At 58.0% G+C, this 19177-nt stretch overlaps 1 protein-coding gene across 1 annotated transcript in view; it reads left to right on the top strand.

Moving 5' to 3' along the window:
- Positions 1-19177, top strand: part of PAPLN (papilin, proteoglycan like sulfated glycoprotein) — a 35056-nt gene that overhangs the window by 10096 nt on the left and 5783 nt on the right. Inside the window, 20 exon segments of the mRNA XM_045564249.1 lie at positions 310-440; positions 1213-1336; positions 1763-1843; positions 1938-2110; positions 2260-2383; positions 2872-2998; positions 3879-4086; positions 4543-4725; positions 4899-5040; positions 11345-11425; positions 11634-11889; positions 13003-13129; positions 13484-13622; positions 14364-14817; positions 15630-15767; positions 16109-16233; positions 16474-16627; positions 17214-17351; positions 18016-18143; positions 18238-18346. Coding sequence (XP_045420205.1) covers positions 310-440; positions 1213-1336; positions 1763-1843; positions 1938-2110; positions 2260-2383; positions 2872-2998; positions 3879-4086; positions 4543-4725; positions 4899-5040; positions 11345-11425; positions 11634-11889; positions 13003-13129; positions 13484-13622; positions 14364-14817; positions 15630-15767; positions 16109-16233; positions 16474-16627; positions 17214-17351; positions 18016-18143; positions 18238-18346 — 3142 coding nt within the window.

The raw sequence follows: 19177 nt of genomic DNA, 5'->3' as shown, positions 1-19177 counted from the left end.
CGGGGTCTTGCTCTTGCTCAGGCTGGTCTCGAACTCCTGACCTCGAGCAATCCTCCCACCTTGGCCTCCCAGAGTGCTAGGATTATAGGCATGAGCCACTGTGCCCGGCCCACTTTTTCTTATTCTAGGATTTTCTTTTACTTGGCCCTAGAGATGCAGCAGGTTCAGGGGAACATCCTTTCTCCCCAGGATGCGGGTAGGGATCTGTGCCCCTCAGGCTGCTTCCCTGCTGCCAGGACAGGCTTTGGGCCCTGGGGAGGGGCATCGTGGACCCTTGAGATAGCAGCCTTCCCCTCTTGTCCATCCCAGCCCCAAACAAGTGTGAGCTGAACTGCATTCCCAAGGGGGAGAACTTCTACTACAAGCACAGGGAGGCCGTGGTGGACGGGACGCCCTGTGAGCCCGGCAGGCGGAACGTCTGTGTGGATGGCAGGTGCCGGGTGAGTTGTGTCCAGCACCGCCCCCCTCCTGCTGGCTGGGGACTTAGTGCAGGTGTCTCCCTGCCCAGCACCGGCGGGGCCGGGTGGCTGTCATGAACTTGATGTCTTCCCAAGTTACTGGGACACCAAGCGTAGCTCCTCGGGTGCCTTGTAGCCATCACAGGTACCCGGTGATGCCCTTACCTTTGTCCTGTGAGAACGTTAGCCCCACAGCAAGACAAGCCCTCTGGGTGGCATGTTACAGAAACCCAGCTAAAACTGACTCCGGAAAAAGCAAATGTCGAGGGATGGCTGTAGGTACTGAATGACGATGCTGGAAAATCTCTCCTTTGTGTCGGCGGCAGGGTCAGGTGTAGGCTCTTCCTGTGAGGTGCGAGGGTGGGTCCGGGCTTCTGTGCCAGCCTGACGCCTCCCAGCACCCCGTTCCTGGGAATTCCAGCAACCTGGGGTTGCCTCTGACTGGACTTGGCTTGGGGCTCACCCTGAGCTTGCCTGAACCCACATTTGGGGAGCTCCATCCACGTTCTGTGGGAGAGAGGTGGCCCCCAGAGGAAAACAGGCCATAGTTACCAGAGAAGGGGAGACAGGAGCCCAGCAGATTGTCAGCCACAGGCCCAGATCCAAGGTTTACACAGCCACCCCCAGCTTGCAACTGTGTGACGCCCGATCACCCCTGTCCTGCCTGGACCGAGCGGGCGCTGGGGTTTGGACAGACTGACTGGGGCCTGGATCCTGGTGTGTCTATGACGTCTTCTCCCGTGACTCCCGGTAGGTTGTCGGCTGTGACCACCAGCTGGACTCGTCCAAGCAGGAGGACAAGTGTCTGCAGTGTGGGGGTGACGGCATGACCTGCTTCCCCGTCACAGGCACCTTTGATGCCAATGACCTCAGCAGAGGTGGGGGTCCCCTTAGGACAGCTCCCATGAGGGTCTGTTTCCTGCCCCTTCCTTGCCTGTCTCCCCCTCTGGCCGAGGCTCTAGGCCAAGTGGCCTCGTGGCTGGCTCAGGTCCTGTCTAAAAGCCCCCTGTGGCCTCAGGGTGGAGGCCACGCTCTTCAGTTAGGACCCTTGCCCACTCGACGGTCTGACCTCTGCCACCACCTGATGCCCCTCCTGTCCCTTCCCCGCCTCATCTGCTCTGCGTGCCTGAGGCTTCCTGCCCCTCTGGCCTTCATAAAGCTGCTCCCTCTGCCAGGAACACTGTTCCCCAAGCCCGGGCCCTGCCTGTCTCCTGCTTGCCCTCCCTGGCCCCAAGACGTGCTGCCTGCACTAGCGCCCGCGGGGACAGCTCAGTACCCCCCCCCACCCGTGTCTGCCCCGTCAGGCTACAACCAGATCCTCATTGTTCCCATGGGGGCCACCAGCATCCGCATCGAGGAGGCTGCCGCCAGCAGGAATTTCCTGGGTGAGAGCCAGGGGTGGGTCCCAGTGGGTTTGGGCTGTGGGGGAGGCACACTCCCAGCCCGCCAGGTGACTGGGACCGTCTCACCCGTGCACAGCGGTAAAGAATGTTCGGGGGGAATACTACCTCAATGGGCACTGGACCATCGAGGCAGCTGGGGCCCTGCCAGTGGCCAGCACCATCCTGCAGTACGAGCGGGGCACAGAGGGGGACCTGGCCCCCGAGCGGCTGCATGCCCGGGGCCCCACCTCGGAGCCCCTGGTCATCGAGGTGAGCTGGGCTGTGGGGGAGAGCGAGCCAGTGGGTGGCCCACGGTCCCAGGAGCCACCAGGCCCTGCACACAGGCTGAGGCTGGGCAGGGGGTGTTGTGGGAGGAGGTGCCCCCAGCAGCAGCCCTCCACGAGGACCCTCCGTGGCAGCTCCTCAGCCAGGAGCCCAACCCTGGCGTGCACTACGAGTACTACCTGCCCCTGCGCACCCCTGGTCCCGGCCCCAGCTGGAGCCACGGCTCCTGGAGCGACTGCAGTGCCCAGTGTGGTGGAGGTGAGGGTGCAGACAGCTCCGGTCGGGGGGAGCGGGCCCCATGTGCCAGGTGCCACGGTCAGAGCGGGGCAGGTCACAGCCCTTATTCAGGCAGTCCTCGGGGGAGACAGACAAGTAGGTGAGAAATCTCCATGTTGTGGGGGTCACCCGGGGGAAGACCCAGGGGTCTGGGAGCTCCACGAAGGACCCCAGCCTAAGCTAGGCGAGCCGGAGTGGCTTCCCAGGGGCAGTGGCATCCCCTAGGAGACAGTACCCGCCTGGGAGTGCAGGCCAGGCCTGGAGCCAGGGCCCAGATGTCAGCAGGGCTCTGTCACTCACAGCTAAAACTCTCTGAGCCTCAGTTTTCTCATCTGCAAATTGGGGATGATTATAGCACCTGCGTCAGGGGGTCATTTGAGACTTAATTGAGATGACCTGTGGGATGTGTCCAGAATGGCACCTGGCGCAGAGAATGCGTTTGGCATTCGGTGAAAGTGGCCTCCGCGCAGGTCACCAGTCCCGCCTGGTGTTCTGCGCCATCGACAACGAGGCCTACCCCGACCACATGTGCCAGCGCCAGCCGCGGCCGGCTGACCGCCGTTCCTGCAACCTTCACCCGTGCCCGCAGACCAAGCGGTGAGGCCTCACCAGCCCGTCCACCCCGGGAGGCCCAGGAACTTGGGTGGGAAGGGAAGAACAAAGAGGGCAGGTGGCCCAGGGCTCCCCCTAGCTGTGGCCGGGGTTGGGGGTGGCAGCTGTCACTGGGGGTGGCAGTGAAGGGCCTGAGCATGAGGTCTAGGGTGCTGTTCTCTCCGTGTGCCCACAAAGTACTCAGAACGTCCAGGCTGGCGGCAGGGGTGTCAGGGAAGGTAGCAGAGGTCCCTGTCTGTCCCAGCCTGTGGGAGGCTTGGCTGGGCAGGTGCCGAGGGTGGGCCAGTCTCAGGCCAAGGGCCTGTTGGCATTGGCAATGCCTTTGTTCGTGCACAAAGGACCTCTTACCTGCACCGGCCCGGAGCGTGGCGCCTTGCCGGGGCCCGGCGTGTGTGTGGGACCAGGTAATCTGCGGGCCACGGGCTCCCCTCAGGGCTGGTGCAGTTCTGTCCCCCGCTGGGCCTCGGTGGCAGCTGGCCTCACGGGATGGTGGCGGGCTTGGCTTTGCACGGCATGGCGGGGCCTGCCACCTCCTCCGGGGCCTTACACCTGGCGCGGGGCAGGGCTGCTCCACACACGGGTGAGCACAGCCCCTCAGGGGATCCCCTGGCTAAGGCCAGACCCAGAGGGAATGGGGTCTGCCGGGGGACACAGGATGTGGTGAGAAGAAGGGGTACTCGGGCGAGGACAGCACCGTGGGGGAGCAGCTGGGCACGGTGGAGAGGATGCCAGGGAGGGCCTTGGCCTTGGCCTTGGCACAAACCTGATGTTCAGGGAACAGGCCGTGTGGGGTCCTCAGGCCACTCCTGTGTGAGGGTTGCTGCCCCTTCGGGGCTGGGCCTCACCTGATCCCCACTCCTGCCAGCTGGAGGACAGGGCCGTGGACACCCTGCTCGGCCTCCTGCGGGGGCGGCTCCCAGTCCCGCTCTGTCTACTGCATCTTGTCCAGTGGGGACAGCATCCAGGAGGCCGCTGAGGAGGCCGAGTGTGCTGGCCTGCCCGGGAAGCCCCCTGCCACGCGGGCTTGCAACCTGCAGCGCTGCGCGGCCTGGAGCCCAGGGCCGTGGGGAGAGGTGAGGCTGCTGGCATGGACGGGCCGGGGCTTTGTCCTCTGCTATGGAAACTGAGATCCTGGGGGGCCAAGTGACCGACCAGGTTGTCTTGGAAGCTATGGCCAAGGCTGGGACCAGAAGCAGGTACCTGCACCCTGGCCTTGGGTACTTTCTCCTCCAGGATCCCAGGGCAGGGCGGGAAGGAGCTGGGTGTGTTGTTTGGGGCCAGCGAGGGGCCGGCAGTGTCTGGGGCTGCTAGTTGGTGTAACTATGTATGTGCAAGCTACAAACGAGGGGACGTCGAGAACGCACCTCTGCCTGTTGTTGGCAGCTGTGGTTCAGGCTGTGTGACCTCAGGGGAGTGACTCAGCCTCTCTGGGCCTGGGAGGAGGTCTTGGGCTGTAGCGTGGTGTTCACCTCCATGCAGGGGCTCCTCTGGGTGGAGGCGAGCTCTTGCTGACAGCCTGGTCCTTGCAGTGTTCTGTCAGCTGCGGTGCTGGCGTCCGAAGGCGGAGTGTCACTTGCAGAGGTGATGAGGGGTCTCTGCTCCATGCCACGGCATGCCCCTTGGAGGAGCAGCCTCCCCTCACTGAGCCCTGCATGCATGAGGACTGTCCCCTCCTCGCTGGCCAGGCCTGGCTTGTCGGCGCTTGGGGTCTGGTGAGTGCCCCCCGGGCCTGCTGCCCAGCGCTGGGTCCTTGGGTCTCACATGCACCCGTCCTTGGATCTGACACGCGTCACTGGGCACATTCCCCTTCCTCTCTCCACGTGGGCACCCCCAAGCCCAGGCTCAGGGTCTCTCTCTCTCTCTCTCTCCCACCTGCGGGCCTCAGTGCTCCAAGAGCTGCAGCTCGGGCACTCGGAGGAGACAGGTCGTCTGTGCCATCGGGCCGCCCGGGCACTGTGGGAGCCTGCAGCACTTGAAGCCCGCGGAGATGGAGCCCTGCAACACGCAGCCCTGCCACCTGCCCCAGGGTAAGGACAGAAGGGGCAGGGAGGAGCCTGGCCCCACCTCTCTCCCACTCACTGCCAACCTCTAGCGAGTGTTCCCTGCTGCGGCCATGCCTGTGCCTGGCCAGCTGCTGGGACCAGCGCTCCCCTCATCTCCACCCACGGACACCTCTGCCAGCCAGAAAGTCCAGCTTGTGTGCAACCTTGCGAGCCAGCCCCGTTTCTTCCACTCAGAAGTGGCATCTTCCCCATGGCCCCACCTCTCACAGCGTGTTGTCATTTCTGTGTCACTTGGATTGTATACGGCTTGTTAGACCTACTAGCTAGGCACTTGAGGGCTGGGTCCCTGATGTCCTTATTTCTCTTTGTGCTCCCTGCAGAACTTGCCTGGCACGGGTAGGTACTCAGGAAATGTTTGTTGAGTGGCTGCATGCGGAGGGAGAAAGGTGGTCCAGGAAGGATTGTGCTCGCACGCTGCTTCTGCCTCGGTCTCCCCCACCCCTTATCCCCATCCTAGTGGGAAAGGAGGCCTCCCAGGCATGAGGACCTGCAGGAGAATGGGGAGGGAGGCTGCCTCTTTGCTTGGTGTGAGCATGGGACGTTGAGGAAGGGCACAGGGTGTGCCCGGGCTGGGGCTGCCGCAGGGCTGGCCTTCTGAGACTGCAGAGAGGCGTGTCTGGCCTTGATGTGTTAGTGAGGGGGGGATCCTGTGAGCTATAGGGACCCTGAGAGTGAGGGGAGGGCAGGATTCGAGGGGAGGCACGTGGCAGGGTGGCAAAGAGCCAGTGGCCTTGGAGTCAGCAGCAGACTGGGTTCAGATGCACTCCACTGCTGACCGGTTGTGTGGCCATAGAGGTGCCTCTCCTGTCTGATCCTCAGCTTGCCTATCCATACGATGAGTTATTAATAAAAAGAGTAACTGTCAGCTGGGCATGTTGTCTCACACCTGTAATCCTAGCACTCTGGGAGGCCGAGGTGGGAGGATTGCTTGAGGTCAGGAGTTTGAGACCAACCTAGGCAAGAGTGAGACCCTGTTTCTACTAAATATAGAAAAATTAGCCGGGTGTGGTGGCGCATGCCTGTAGGCCCAGCTACTCAGGGGGCTGAGGCAGGAGGATCGCTTGAGCCCAAGAGTTTGAGGTTGCTGTGAGCTGTGTTAATGCCACTGAAGTCCAGCTGGGGTGAGAGAGCAAGACCCTGTCTCAAAAAAAAAAAAGAAAGTGACTTTCTAGGTGTGTGGAGTAGAGTGACTTTCTGAGCACATGGAGCACACAGGGAGAACGCAAGGTGTGGACAGTAGTGGTGGTGAGGCTGTGCAGGGAAGCTCCGCGCAGGGACTCCCTGGCGGCTGCCTCGGCCAGGCCTCACACTCACCAGCAGGACGATCCCTGGACTCCGGGGTCCCACTCTGGGCAGGGCTGCTCTGCTCCCCAGGGCCCTGGATGCCTGCCTGGAAGGTGGTCCTGAGCCTGCCCCAGGGACGGGTAGATTCACGTAGAAAAGAGGGAAAAGAAAAGAGCTTCAGGCCAGGCTGAGTTGTAAAAGCAAAAAGTTTTATCACTATTCTTTTTTTTTTTTCTGATCAGCAAAACGTATTCTTTCTAACATATCTATTTTCCCCTTTTTAATTGATATGTAATAATTACACATGTTTATGGGGGTATATGTGATATTTGATACATGCATAGAATGTGTAATGATCACATCAGGGTAAAATTTAGGATAACCATCACTTTAGACATTTATCATTTCTGTGTTGGGATTATTTCAACTCCTCAAGCTATTTTGAAATACACAATATATTGTTAACTATAGCGGCCCTACTATGCTATCGAACATGAGAACTCATTCCTGTCTAACTACATGTTTGTACCCATTAACCAACCTCTCTCCATCTTCCCCCGACCCCCTGCCAGGCTCTGATAACCACTATTCCACTCTCTACCCATGAGTTCCACTTTTCTACCTCCCACATGTGGGTGATGAGTGAGAACATGCAGTATGTGTCTTTCTGTTCCTGGCTTATTAACATAATGACCTCCAGTTCCATGCATGCTGCTGCACATGACAGGATTTCATTCTTTTTAATGGCTGAATAGTATTCCGTTGTGAACAGACACCACGTTTTCCTTATGCATTCATCCACTGACGGATACTTACGTTGGTTCCATGTCTTGGCTATCGTGCATAGGGCTGCAGTAAACGTGCAGCTGCAGGCATCCCTTTGATTTCCTTTCCTTTGGAGGAATATCCAATAGTAGGATTGCTGGATATATGGTAGGGCTGCTTGTAGTTTCTTTGAGAAACCGCCATACTGTTTTCCATAATGACACTCCTAATTGACATTCCCATGAACCGTGTATGGAAGTTCTCTTTTCCTCTGTATCCTCGCCAGCATTTGTTTGTCTTTTTGATAATAGCCATTCTAACTGGGGCAAGAGGGTATCTCACTGTGGTTTTGATTTGCATTTCCCTGATGATTAGTGAGGTTGAACATTTTTTCACATACCTGTTGGCCATTTGTATGTCTTCTTTTGAGAAACGACTATTCATGTCCTTTGCCCACTTTTTTTTTTTTTAAGCGACAGTTTAGAGATAGGCTCTGGCTCTGTTGCCCAGGCTGGAGTGCAGTGGTGTGATCGTAGCTCCCCAAAACCTTGAACTTGGCTCGATGGATCGTCCCTCTTTAGCCTCCTGAGTAGCTGGGAATACAGACATGTGCCATCATGCCTGGATAATTTTTTAATTTTTTTTATCGAGACAGGGCCTCGCTCTGTTGCTCAGTCTGGTTGCAAACTCCTGGTCTCGGGCAATCCTCTCACCTTGGCTTCCAAACATGCTAGGATTATGAGCATGAACCACTGTGCCTGGCCCTTTGCCTACTTTTTAATGGGATTATTTGTGTTTCTGCTGTTGTTTGAGTTCTTTGCATATCCTAGATACTAGTTTTTGTTTCTAATTTTATTTGGGTCTTTTCTCTTTTTTTTTTTTTCTTGGTCTGTTTATCAATTTTTAAAAAATCTTTTCCATAAACCAACCAGGGCAGGCCTGTCCTCAGGCCCCTTAATGGTATATGGGTGACAGTGGTCCCTGGATGGTATATGTGGGTGCTCCTGGCAGTGGCTGCTGTTCTTGTAGTTATAAAAGTAATGTATGCTCATTGTGGAAAATTTGGAGAAATTATAAGAGTAGTATATAGAGAAATATTAAAATTGGCCTTAATCCTATCCATGTGTGAGAGTAATCTTTAGTGTATTTCCCTGTAACATGCATGTATCTGTATTTGTTTCCTCCCCTTAATGCTATTCCATGTGTGAGCATCTTCTGGCCTCATTTCTAGGAGTTCCATCAAAGTCCAAGACTGGGTGATAATTTAGAATATAGGTGGTTTTCAGTGTTTTGGGTGCTGTCACTAATGCCGTAGTGTGTGCTGGTGTGTGCCCGGGGGAAGGCAGGGGTCGGTGGGGGAAGGGTCTGATGAGGAGGCCAGCTTGAGGGATCGGTGGCTGAGTGACACCCCACTCTGTCATCTTCTCCCTCCGTCTTCTAGACTCTGGAGCAGTGCTTTCCCATATAAGTAGAATTCAAGTCATGCCTGTCACTTCAAATTTTTTAGAGCCACATTTAAAAAGTAAAAAGAAACAGGTGAATTTATATTTAAGAATATAGGCTGGTGCAGCAGCTCATGCCAGTAATCCTAGCACTTTGGGAGGTCAAGGCAGGAGGATCACTTGAGCCCAGGAGTTTGAGAGAGCCTGGGAAACGTAGTGAGACCCCCATCTCTACAAAAAAATAAAAATAAAAAAATTAGCCGGGCATGGTGGCATGTACCTGTAGTCCCAGCTACTCGGGAGGCTGAGGTGGGAGGATCACTTGAGCCCAGTAGTTTGAGGTTGCTGAGAGCTATGGTCACACCACTGCACTCCAGCGGGACTACAGAGTGAGACCCTGTCTCTCCCTCCACACAAAAAGAATATATTTAACCCAATATGAATATCTTCACGTAATCAGTATAAAAATTATTGGTGAGATATTTTATATTCTCTTACAAGATTTTTAGAAACGAAATCTTTGAAATCCCACGCATAGTTTACACCTACAGCACATCTCATTTCAGGTTCTAACTTTTCACTGGAATATTGATCTGTATTTAGATTTCATAAAACTTACAATAGAAAAAGTAGAATTACATACCCAAGTTATTCCAAACATACTTGAATGTTTTCCAGTAAACAAATCAAGTATCAGTTTCAAAATTTAAAATTATTAACAATTAATTAAAATGTGAAACTCAGTTGCTCAGTGCTCCAGCCACACTCAGTGGCTCTGAGACCAGCAGGGGCCCCCAGGACTGCCCTCAGCCCCGGGTGTACGCAGCAGAACCAGGAGGGAAGCCCATTGAGGGTGATGCTCTTAGGCTTGGGGCAGAGGCTGGAGGGATTCAGACTAAATTTATCCAATAGGCCCAGGGGAGCCATTGACAGTTTTGGAGCTAGAGAGTGACACTATGAAAGCTATTTAGGAGGACAAACGTGGCCCACGCCCGAGGGTCAGACTGAAGAGGCAGGGGCCTGTGGGAGCAGATTGTAGGACCTCAAGCCTAGCGAGGGGTGGAAATGGAGGGGCCCGCTATGAGGGTGTGCGGGGAGGGGTCCTGGACTCCCCCTGAAACCTGAAGAAATGGAAGAGAGGGGTCATACGAGGTGGTGGAGCCAGATGGCGGGACAGGCTCGGCAGAGGTGCTTTGCGCTAGACGTGACAGGGACGGCAGGCAGAAATGGCGAAGCTGGGGACTGAACGCAGGGCCAGGGGAATGCGGGCTCGTCTGTGGGAGATGACAGATCTGGGAAGAGTCCGAATCGCCCCTGTTCCACGTGTTGGCCCCTGTTAAGAAATAAAATGAAGATTTCACCACATATCTTTTGAAGTCTTGAGCCCTTGATTATTATTTTTAATATTTCTGAGGACTGGCAAGATGTAGGCCATCTGGGAATAGAATAGTCACTTATTGTATTCTTCATAACTTGTATGAATCAAGTATCATCATAGTAATATGCTTATTGTGGAAAATTTGGAAGACATTAACAGATAGAAGGAAAGGATGCCCCCTTCCCCTGAAGCACTCAGAAACTTTTGCTATGAGCATTTTAGGGCGTGTCCTGAAAGTTTTCTCTACGTATCATTTGAAAAAAAAATCCTATTCTAATTTTCTCTACTCGGTTTTCTACATTTTTTTTTTTTTAAATTGGCAATGAAACAGGGTGTTGCTCTGTCACCCAGGCTGGAGTGCAGTGGCACAATCATAGCTCACTGCAGCCTCCAACTCCTGGGCTCAAGGGATCCTCCTGCCTTAGCCTCCTGAGTAGCTGGGACTACAGGTGCGTGCCACCATGCCTGGCTAATTTATTTTTATATTTTGTAGAGATAGGGTCTCACTATGTTGCCCAGGCTGGTCTCAAACTCCTGGGCTCAAGCAATTCTCCCAAAGTGCTGGGATTACAGGTGTGAGCCACTGCACCCAGGCTTATTTCATTTTTTTTTTTTTTATTACAGACATCCTAGTGGGTGTGAAGTGGTATCTCATTATGGTTTTGATTTGTATTTCCCTAATGACTAATGATGTTGAATATCTTTTCATACACTTTTTGGCCATTTGTATATCTTTGGAGAAATACTTCTTTGCCTTTTTTTTTTTTTTTTTTTTTTTGAGATAGAGTCTCACTCCATTGCCCGGGCTAGAGTGCCATGGCATCTGCCTAGCTCACAGCAACCTCAAACTCCTGAACTCTAGCGATCCTACTGCCTCAGCCTCCTGAGTAGTTGGGACTACAGGCATGTGCCACCATGCCTGGCTAATTTTTTATATGTGTATTTTTAGTTGTCCAGCTAATTTCTTTCTATTTTTTAGTAGAGACGGGGTCTCGCTCTTGCTCAGGCTGGTCTCGAACTCCTGAGCTCAAATGATCCGCCCGCATTGGCCTCCCAGAGTGCTAGGATTACAGGTTCTTTGCCCATTTTTTAATTGAATTGTTTCTTTTCATCAATCCAATAAGAAATGTATATACCATTTTTTGTTTTGTGTGGCTGGGATCATAACATAGTTGCTAATTCTATACATGGTACTTCTTACTGAATGTGTAACCTTAGCATTTCCTACATGACTGTAAGACTCTTTTGAAATGTGGCCAGGCATTTTCCCTGGTGCTGTTCCGGGTTTGGGGTCCTGCGTGAGCAGTGGGGTGGGAGCACCTGGGCAGGGCTGGCCACCACTCGGGCCCATGCTCTCTCTTTCCCTCCGCGTCCCCACGGGCTGCCCGGCTCCCTGCAGAGGTCCCCAGCACACAGGACGTGCACACCCCGCCTGGCCATCCCTGGACACCTGTGAGCCTTCAGGAGCCCCCTGCCTCAGGTGAGAAGCTTGGTCACAGCCCCTACCCAGGGCCCCAGTGTCGTTGTGTCTGAGTGGATGGTGCCTGGAGGTGGAGGTCAAGGGCGGGAACAACGATGGCCAAGGGGAGAGTGGTCTGGGGAGATGAATGTGCTGCGATGTGGACGCGGATGGAGGGTGAGGAGCAGGCTGGACGCAACTTGTGTCTTCTGCTTCCTCTTCTTTCTAGACTCCAGAGGCCAGCGGTGGGCAGACCAGGAACACCCCTCAGCCCAAGGTGACTCCTGGGGAGACCGGGGTTCCCCTCTGTCATCCTCGGGCCTGGCCCCAGCTCTGCAGCAGTCCCTGCTCCAACAGCCCTCACGGTCTGGCTCGGGGCCCCATGACTGCAGACGCAGCCCCCACGGGTGCTGCCCCGATGGCCACACGGCATCTCTCGGGCCACAGTGGCAAGGCTGCCCTGTGGCCTCGTGTCAGCAGAGCAGGTGGGTGCCGGAGGCAGCTCTTCCTCCTCCCCAGGGTAGACAGGGTGGGTGGGGCTGGGCGACGGGCTCAGGAAGGGGAAGGGCGGGTCGCAGAGCTCAGGACAAGGACTGCTGGCTGGGTGTGTCCCTGGGCTGCCCTGACAGTGAGCTCTTGGGACTTGGCTTCCTCGCGCTGAGCTCCGTGATGTGCCAAGTGGAGACAAGCCCCTGCCTTCTCTGCAGAAGTCGGCCTGTCGAATCTAGCTCTGCGATCTAAACAGGCTCGGGGGACCCAGCATAGACACTGGACAAAGGCTGACCAGTCCCTAACAATCTTCCTAACAGTCCCACCCAGTCCAGCCTTGCAGAGAGGGCCTGAGCATCCCACCCCCACCACATGCCCTCCCTGTGGCTCTCCTCCTTCCCTGGCCTGCCCTGGACGCCTCTCTGGCATGTGCCCTCGGGGACTGGGGTGCTGAGGGCCTAGGCCTGTGGCCAGCAGCCTGGCAGGGATTCTCAGCTCAGCCACTTACCAACCGTGTGCTGGGTGACTTGGGGCAAGTTACTTAACCTCTCTGATTTTCTTTTTCTGAAAATGTATGATGACAACCACTGGATGGTGTTATTGTGAGGATGAGATCACAGAGTGCCTGGCACGTAGGAGGTGCTTTGATACAATCTTTTCACCTGGCTCCCAGCATGAGGTGGATGTGAAATAAATGGGCTCTTTGAACCCTCTTTTCTCCCGTCTCCCATCTGCTGCTATTCTGTAAAAACTCCCTGGGAAGCTGATGTCTGGGCAGACTCAGATGAGCTTCCCTCTTCTTGGCGTGTGGTGGGATGTGTGAGTCGAGGACCTGTCCTTTGGAGCACAGCCTCTCCTCACCGTGCCACTGTTGCTCTCCTTGGTGGCTGCTACGTATTGGTGGACGTGGGCAGAGACTCGGGCACACAAAGTGATGTGCCCTGAATGCAGGGACATGTCCTCGCCCACCCAGGTCTCCGGCTGATCAGCCCCCAGTGCAGGGAGCCCCAGAGCTCACGTCCTGGGTTCTGGAAACTCGGGCACAAGGGTCCCTGGAGGGGTGGGGGCCGGGGCCGGGTGGTGAGGGAGGCCGTGTGGTGTCTGCCTAGGTACGGGTGCTGCCCGGATGGGGTGTCTGTCGCTGAGGGGCCGCACCATGCTGGCTGCACAAGGTCTTACAGCGGAGGTGGTGACAATGTGGGGAGCAGGCCAGGGTCAAGGGCAGTGGCTTCCACAGTAAGTACCTGGCTTGTGTGTGGCGAGGGTGAGGGAGGAGGGGCAGGATTCCAGGCCTGGCCTGCTCAGTGTCACCGTGACCGCGGATCTCTGCAGCTTTAGCCTCAAAGGAAGCAGGTCCCTGCCGGCCTGGGTCATCCTCTCGAGGGCTCTGGGCTTCAAAGATGGGCCTGGGCTGGAGCTGGGGGTTGGTCCAGCATTCTCCTGGCCTCTGCTCTCCCCCGGGCTAGGGGTGTGCACCTTGGCCTTGCAGTTCTGCCCCTTCCCTCTTCCTGCCATGCTTCCCCAGGCAGCCAAGTCCCCCACCAAGAGCCAGACCCGGACTCACCTTCTCAATCCTGGGATTCCCCTCAGGTCCCCAGCCCACACCGGCCCCAGGCCCAGCAGAGCGAGCCCAGTGAGTGCCGGGGCTCCCGGTTCGGCTGTTGCTATGACCATGCGGCCTCTGCGGCAGGGCCCCTGGGGGAAGGCTGCGTGGGCCGGCCCGGCTCCGGTGAGTGCCCTGGTCAGGCCCAGAGTGGTGCCTGGTGGTTCTCACACCCAGCAGTTTGCACTTGAGGCGTCTGGCTGCTGCGGGAGTTGGGGACAGTTGCATGGGGGGGAAGCCGAGGAGGAGGAAGGCTAGTCGTCTCTGTTCCTGAGGCAGAGCCCAGGCAGGGTGGTCACTGCTGGGATGGACAGGGGCGGGGGGCCTGGCCCTAGGATGTGGGTGGGGCAGCAGGGACCATCACGGGGACCTCACAAGGCAGGCTGGGGCTGGCGGTCAGGGCTCTGCAGGAGGCTGGGCACCAGGACGGGCAGCTGCGGTCCCATCCGAGGTCAGAGAGACGAGCAGGAAACGCTGGCGGGGAGGGCGGGAGGTGGGTTCAGAGGCGTCTCCACGGGCCCAGGCAGCGCAGGGCTGGGCCCTCTCTCGGGTTGTGCAGGCAGGTCGGGCTCTGGGCTCGCCAGTGAGCTCCAGGGGTCCCGCGGCAGGGAGGGGTGGGGCCGAGGGAGCCCTGACCCTGACGGTTGTAGTTCTGTGGGTGGAGGCTGCTGTGGTCCCCACCTGGCCCCTCTGGGCAGTGGCCAGACTCCAGTGGAAGGGTCGGGGCCCCAGGGGCAGATGAGGGGTCCGGGCAGTGGCAGCCCGGGTTCTGCAAACGGGGAAGGGCCCAGCTCCTGAGGCTGAGGCGGGTTGGGTGCAGCTTTGTTGCGGGCACCTCGGTGACGTGTCTCCCGCCCCTGCCCGCAGCCTCCCCGGCGCGGTGCCTGCTGCCCAGCGCCCACGGCCCCTGCGCAGACTGGGCGGCCCGCTGGTACTTCATTGCCTCCGTGGGCCGGTGTAACCGCTTCTGGTACGGCGGCTGCCACGGCAACGCCAACAACTTCGCCTCGGAGCAGGAGTGCATGAGCAGCTGCAGTCCCGAGCCTGGCGCCTCTGGCCAGAGCACCAATGCAGGTGGTGGCGGGGGCAGTCCTGGCAGCCAGCAGGAGCCCAGCCGGCACAGGACAGGCCCCACAGACCAGAGAAAGCCCCTGCCTTCTGGTAGCCCCCGGTGGCGAGACCAGGAGCCCGGGCCAGGGACAGCCCCCCATCCCCCTGCCTTTGGAGAACAGCTGTGGGGCCGGGAGCTTGGGCCCAGGGACCCGGGACAGGGCGGGGATGCCGGACGGCCAGCGCCTCCCTCTCACGGCTCCTCCTACAGGTGAGGACCGCCACCCCCAGGTAGAGGGGATAGGGTGCCAGGCCAGGGGTGAGCCTATTGGAGCCAAAATCCTGAAGTCGCCAGACCCACCTCTACCGGCTTAACTTCTGCTTCCAGACAGCCCTGCCTGGGCCTTGCGACCTGCGTTGTCCAGACACGGGGGTGCGGGGTGGGGGGAAGCTGAGGCTCCAGGCTTGTCTGGGGTCTAATGGACATCTGTGGGTGGGGGCTCCCGGGTTCTCCGTCAGATCTTGCCAGTATACCCCAGGGCCCATCTAGCTGGAAAAGCTTACCAGCTTCGTAACCTTTGGCGAGTCACCCAGCTTCTCCAAGCCTCAGTTTCTTGACCTGTCAATGGTGACATCATCTGCCGCCCTGTATATCTCGCAGATTTGGGGCAGGTTCCCCTCGTTACTACTCTCAGGGCTGGGTCCCATTAATGAGGGACTTGGGAAGATTAAAGACAAAAGGTTTAAGTTCCCCAGGGGTCTAGTGTGTAGTTTAGTCCCTGCGTCCCCACACGAATCTGGTATGTGCTGTCCCTCCCCAGCTCCTCCTCCTGTCCCCTGGGCTAGGTGTCAACCTCGCTGCTGTTGCAAGAGCAGCTCGAGGTGGCGATGCCTGGGGTGTGAGGAGGGCGGATTCCCGAGTCCGAGGCTGCTGGAGCTTGGCCTCCCTTGTGACCCTCTGGTTCTGAGAGTACCTGTGACAGGATGGGCACCAAGCCCTCTGTCGTGGGACGTGCTACTCAGGGGCGGTCCTGGTCCTGGCACTTGTGCCAATAGGTAGCTCTTTACCTCCCACCTCTCCAGGGTTAGCTTGGCAAGCTCGGAGCCCACCCTGGTGCAGGTGGCCCGGGGGCAGTTAGTGCGGCTCCTGTGTCCAGAGGACACCTCCCCAGAACCCCAGGCTGGGTGGCAGAAAGATGGCCGGCCTATCTCCTCTGACAGGTGTGTGTGACAGCCCTGCCCCTGCCCCCCTTCCCCCCTTCCCTCCCCTCCCCCAGGGGTGTGTGTGTGTGTGTGTGTGTGTGTGTGTGTGTGTGTGAGAGACAGTCCTCCCTCCATCTGACAGGTGTGTGTGACAGCCCTTCTTTGCAGCAGCCCCCACTAGCCTCCCCTGGGATGGGAGGTGGGTGGGCACAGGAGTGCTCTGGGGGCACTACAGTCCCCTCTGGCAGGAGCACTGGGGCCCGAGGGAAGACCATTGTTACCCTCAGGAGCCCAGAGCCCACGTCTCCCCCTGACCCCACATCTCCCCCTGACCCCACGTCTCCCCGGACCTCGTTCAGGCACAAGCTGCAGTACGACGGCTCCCTGGTCATCAACCCGCTGCGGGCAGAGGATGCGGGCACCTACAGCTGTGGCAGCACCAGGCCAGGCCGTGACTCCCAGAAGATCCAGCTTCGAGTCCTGGGTCTCTGTCCCCACCCCGTCCCCTGCTGGGTTCTCACAGGCCCCAGAGCGAGAGGGACAGGATGGGGGGCCAGGGGTCGGGCTCCCCCACACTAGAGGCCTAGGGTGCTTCTTTGGGTCAACTTCCCCTGTGGCCCTCATTTCTCTGCATGTCTCTGGCTGGCCTTGCCCCATGGCCCAGCCTTCCCTCCACTCCCTTCTCCCCAGAGCTCACACCTTGCTTCTCCTGGCCTCACGGCAGGGGGTGACGTGGCCGTGCTGTCTGAGGCTGAGCTGAGGCACTTCCCTGACACCAGGGACCCAGCCCAGGGCCACAGTCCCCGGGACTCGGGCGTAGGGAGGGATGCTGGGCGCCTGGACGCTGTCCCCTCCTCACACCTGCGGCCCACAGCCAGGTAACAGTCAGCAATGCCAGCCTGCTCTCGGCCACCCGCACTGAGGGCCAGGTCGACGGGATCGGTGGGTGAGAGGAGGGGAAGGTGTGTGCTGTGACCAGGCCTTGCTGGCCCCTGCTCGGGGTCTCCTGGGGGAGCAGCTGGGAACGGTGCAGCTCCACACGGCTGGGACTTGGGACTTAGGACTTGGGACTTGGGACTCAGAACCGAGGGAGGGAGAGCACCAGGGCTGGAGGGCAGGAGAGGCTTCTTGGAGGAGGGTGTGGAGCTGGCCTTGAGGGATGGTTCCATTTACAGGGCGCGGTGCCCAGGTCAAGGAGCTAGAGGCAAATGTGCGGGATGGGGAAGTGACACATGGAGATGCTGGGTGGCGGGTGTGTCTGGCCAGCCACACGTGTGGGGAGGGAGCGTTAGGCTTTACCCCAGGTAGTTACTGATGGGGTGGGTCCTAACCGGAGCAAGGGAGTGACTTTTAGGAAGCTGAATCTTGCTGGAGGGGGGGAGGGCCCTGAGGCTGTACAGGGGTCCCCGTGAGCATGGGGGGCAGCACAAGGGTCCCTCATGCTGGGGGCTGCTTGTTCAGCAGGCTGCGTTTGGACCGGAACCAGCCAGGGGTGGTGGACGCCAGTCCAGGCCAGCGGATCCAGCTGACCTGCCGTGCTGAAGGCTTCCCGCCCCCAGCCATCGAGTGGCACAGAGATGGGCAGCCCGTCTCTTCTCCCAGGTTTATTCTGCACCCCCCCAACCGTCCCGTCCCGTCCCGTCCCATCCCGTCCCGTGGAGGCCACCAGGGAAGGGTGCTGCTAGGCCATCAGCCCTGAGCAGGGCGCCAGGGGCTCTCAAGAGATGGAGCTGCCGGGCAAGGGCTCCTCGGGCAGGTCCTGTCCAGAGCTGGTTAGTGGACAGAAGCGAGAGGCCGGCTAGAAGAGGTGACGGCTGGAGGAGGAAGTGGGGTCAGGAACACTTTGGGCTGTGATCACGACCGCTAACGTGTGCTGAGTGCACACTGAGCGTGAGGCTTGTTCTCTGTCACGTGATCTGCAAAAGAGCCCTACTGGGGTAGGTGCTATTATTTGCCCATTTTACACACGGAAGCTTAATATCACACCTGCTTATGGGCAATAGAACCAGGATTTGAGCCTACCAAATGAATGCAGCAAAAACCAGAAACCAGAGAACCTGAAATGATTTTACTGTTAGGCTTAAAAGCCAGACGTTTGCAAAGAAATTAAAGTGGCAGCAGCTGGACAGCGTAAGGGGCGTAAGACCCGCTGTACAGTGGGGACTGGAGGCCTCTCCTCCCCTCCCCCGCCCCATGCCAGGGGGGGTCTTAGGGGGAGGGAAAGCTCCCCTTGGGCTGGAGCCAACTGACTGTGCTTGGTCCCCAGACACCAGCTGCAGCCTGATGGCTCTCTGGTTATCAGCCAAGTGGCTGTGGACGATGGTGGCTTCTACACCTGTGTCGCTTTCAACGGGCAGGACCGAGACCAGCGATGGGTCCAGCTCAGAGTTCTGGGTAAGGTGGCAGTCCTGAGTGGCCTTTGAGGTCAGGTAGCGTGGGTGGGGCAGGGTCTGTGTAGCAGCTGACAGTGTCTTCTCCTTGTGCCCAGGGGAGCTGATGATCACAGGGATGCCCCCTACGCTGACAGTGCCGGAGGGCGACACGGCCAGGCTGCCGTGTGTGGTGGCAGGGGAAAGTGTGAACATCAGGTGGTCCAGGTAAAGGCTCTATTGCAGGCAACGGCTGCCCCCAGGCCCTCACACCTCAGGTGTGGGTGTCCGCCTTTCTGCCAAGGGTGTCACTGCCACCGCTGGCCCTACCGCCCTCCTTCCACTCCTGCCTCCAGGCCTGGTGCGGGGGGGTGGTGGGGGGGGAGGGCTGGGCTGTAGCACCCTCATCCCTACAGGAAGAAGCCCTGCGGGGCCACTTGCTTTCTGTTGGTTGGGCTACAACAGGGTTTCCTAACCTCACTCAGCACCATGGACATTTTGGACCAGATACGTTTTGGTTGTCGGGGCTGTGCTGTGAGTTGCAGGATGTTTAGCAGCATCCAGGGCATCGACCCACTACATGCCAGTAGTGCTCCCCCCACGTCATGGCTGTTAAAAACGTCTCCAGACATTGCTGAATCTCCCCTGGGGTTGACAACCACTGGGCTACACTCGGCTATGGGGACTTCACTGGTCTTTTACACGAGATCAGTTGCTTTTTTATTTGTCCTTTCATTCAGCAGGCAGTTCTTGCCCCCTCCCTTCCTAGAATGCGTGAGACCAGGCTAGGCGCTGGGTATCCTGGGGCCATCTGAGCCCCAGGGCACTCCCAGGTAGGAGATGGCCCAGTGTCCTAGGAGCTCCAGGTGCTGTCTGCGCAGAGTGTGAGGCTGCTTCAGGTCCTGAGAGTCAAGGAAAGGTGGACAAGGAGGTGACCTTGAATGGGTCTTACTGGCTGAGGAGGGGAAGGTGGAGGAAGCAGCAATGCTGTGCCAGAGGCGGGCCCTCAGGAGAAGATGCCAGGATGGGAACAGGCCTGAGTGCCTGAGGGGAGGTGAT

Source organism: Lemur catta, chromosome 1 (assembly GCF_020740605.2).
Source record: "Lemur catta isolate mLemCat1 chromosome 1, mLemCat1.pri, whole genome shotgun sequence".
NCBI classification, from domain to species: Eukaryota; Metazoa; Chordata; class Mammalia; order Primates; family Lemuridae; genus Lemur; species Lemur catta.
This window is presented reverse-complemented; position numbering and strand designations above follow the sequence as displayed.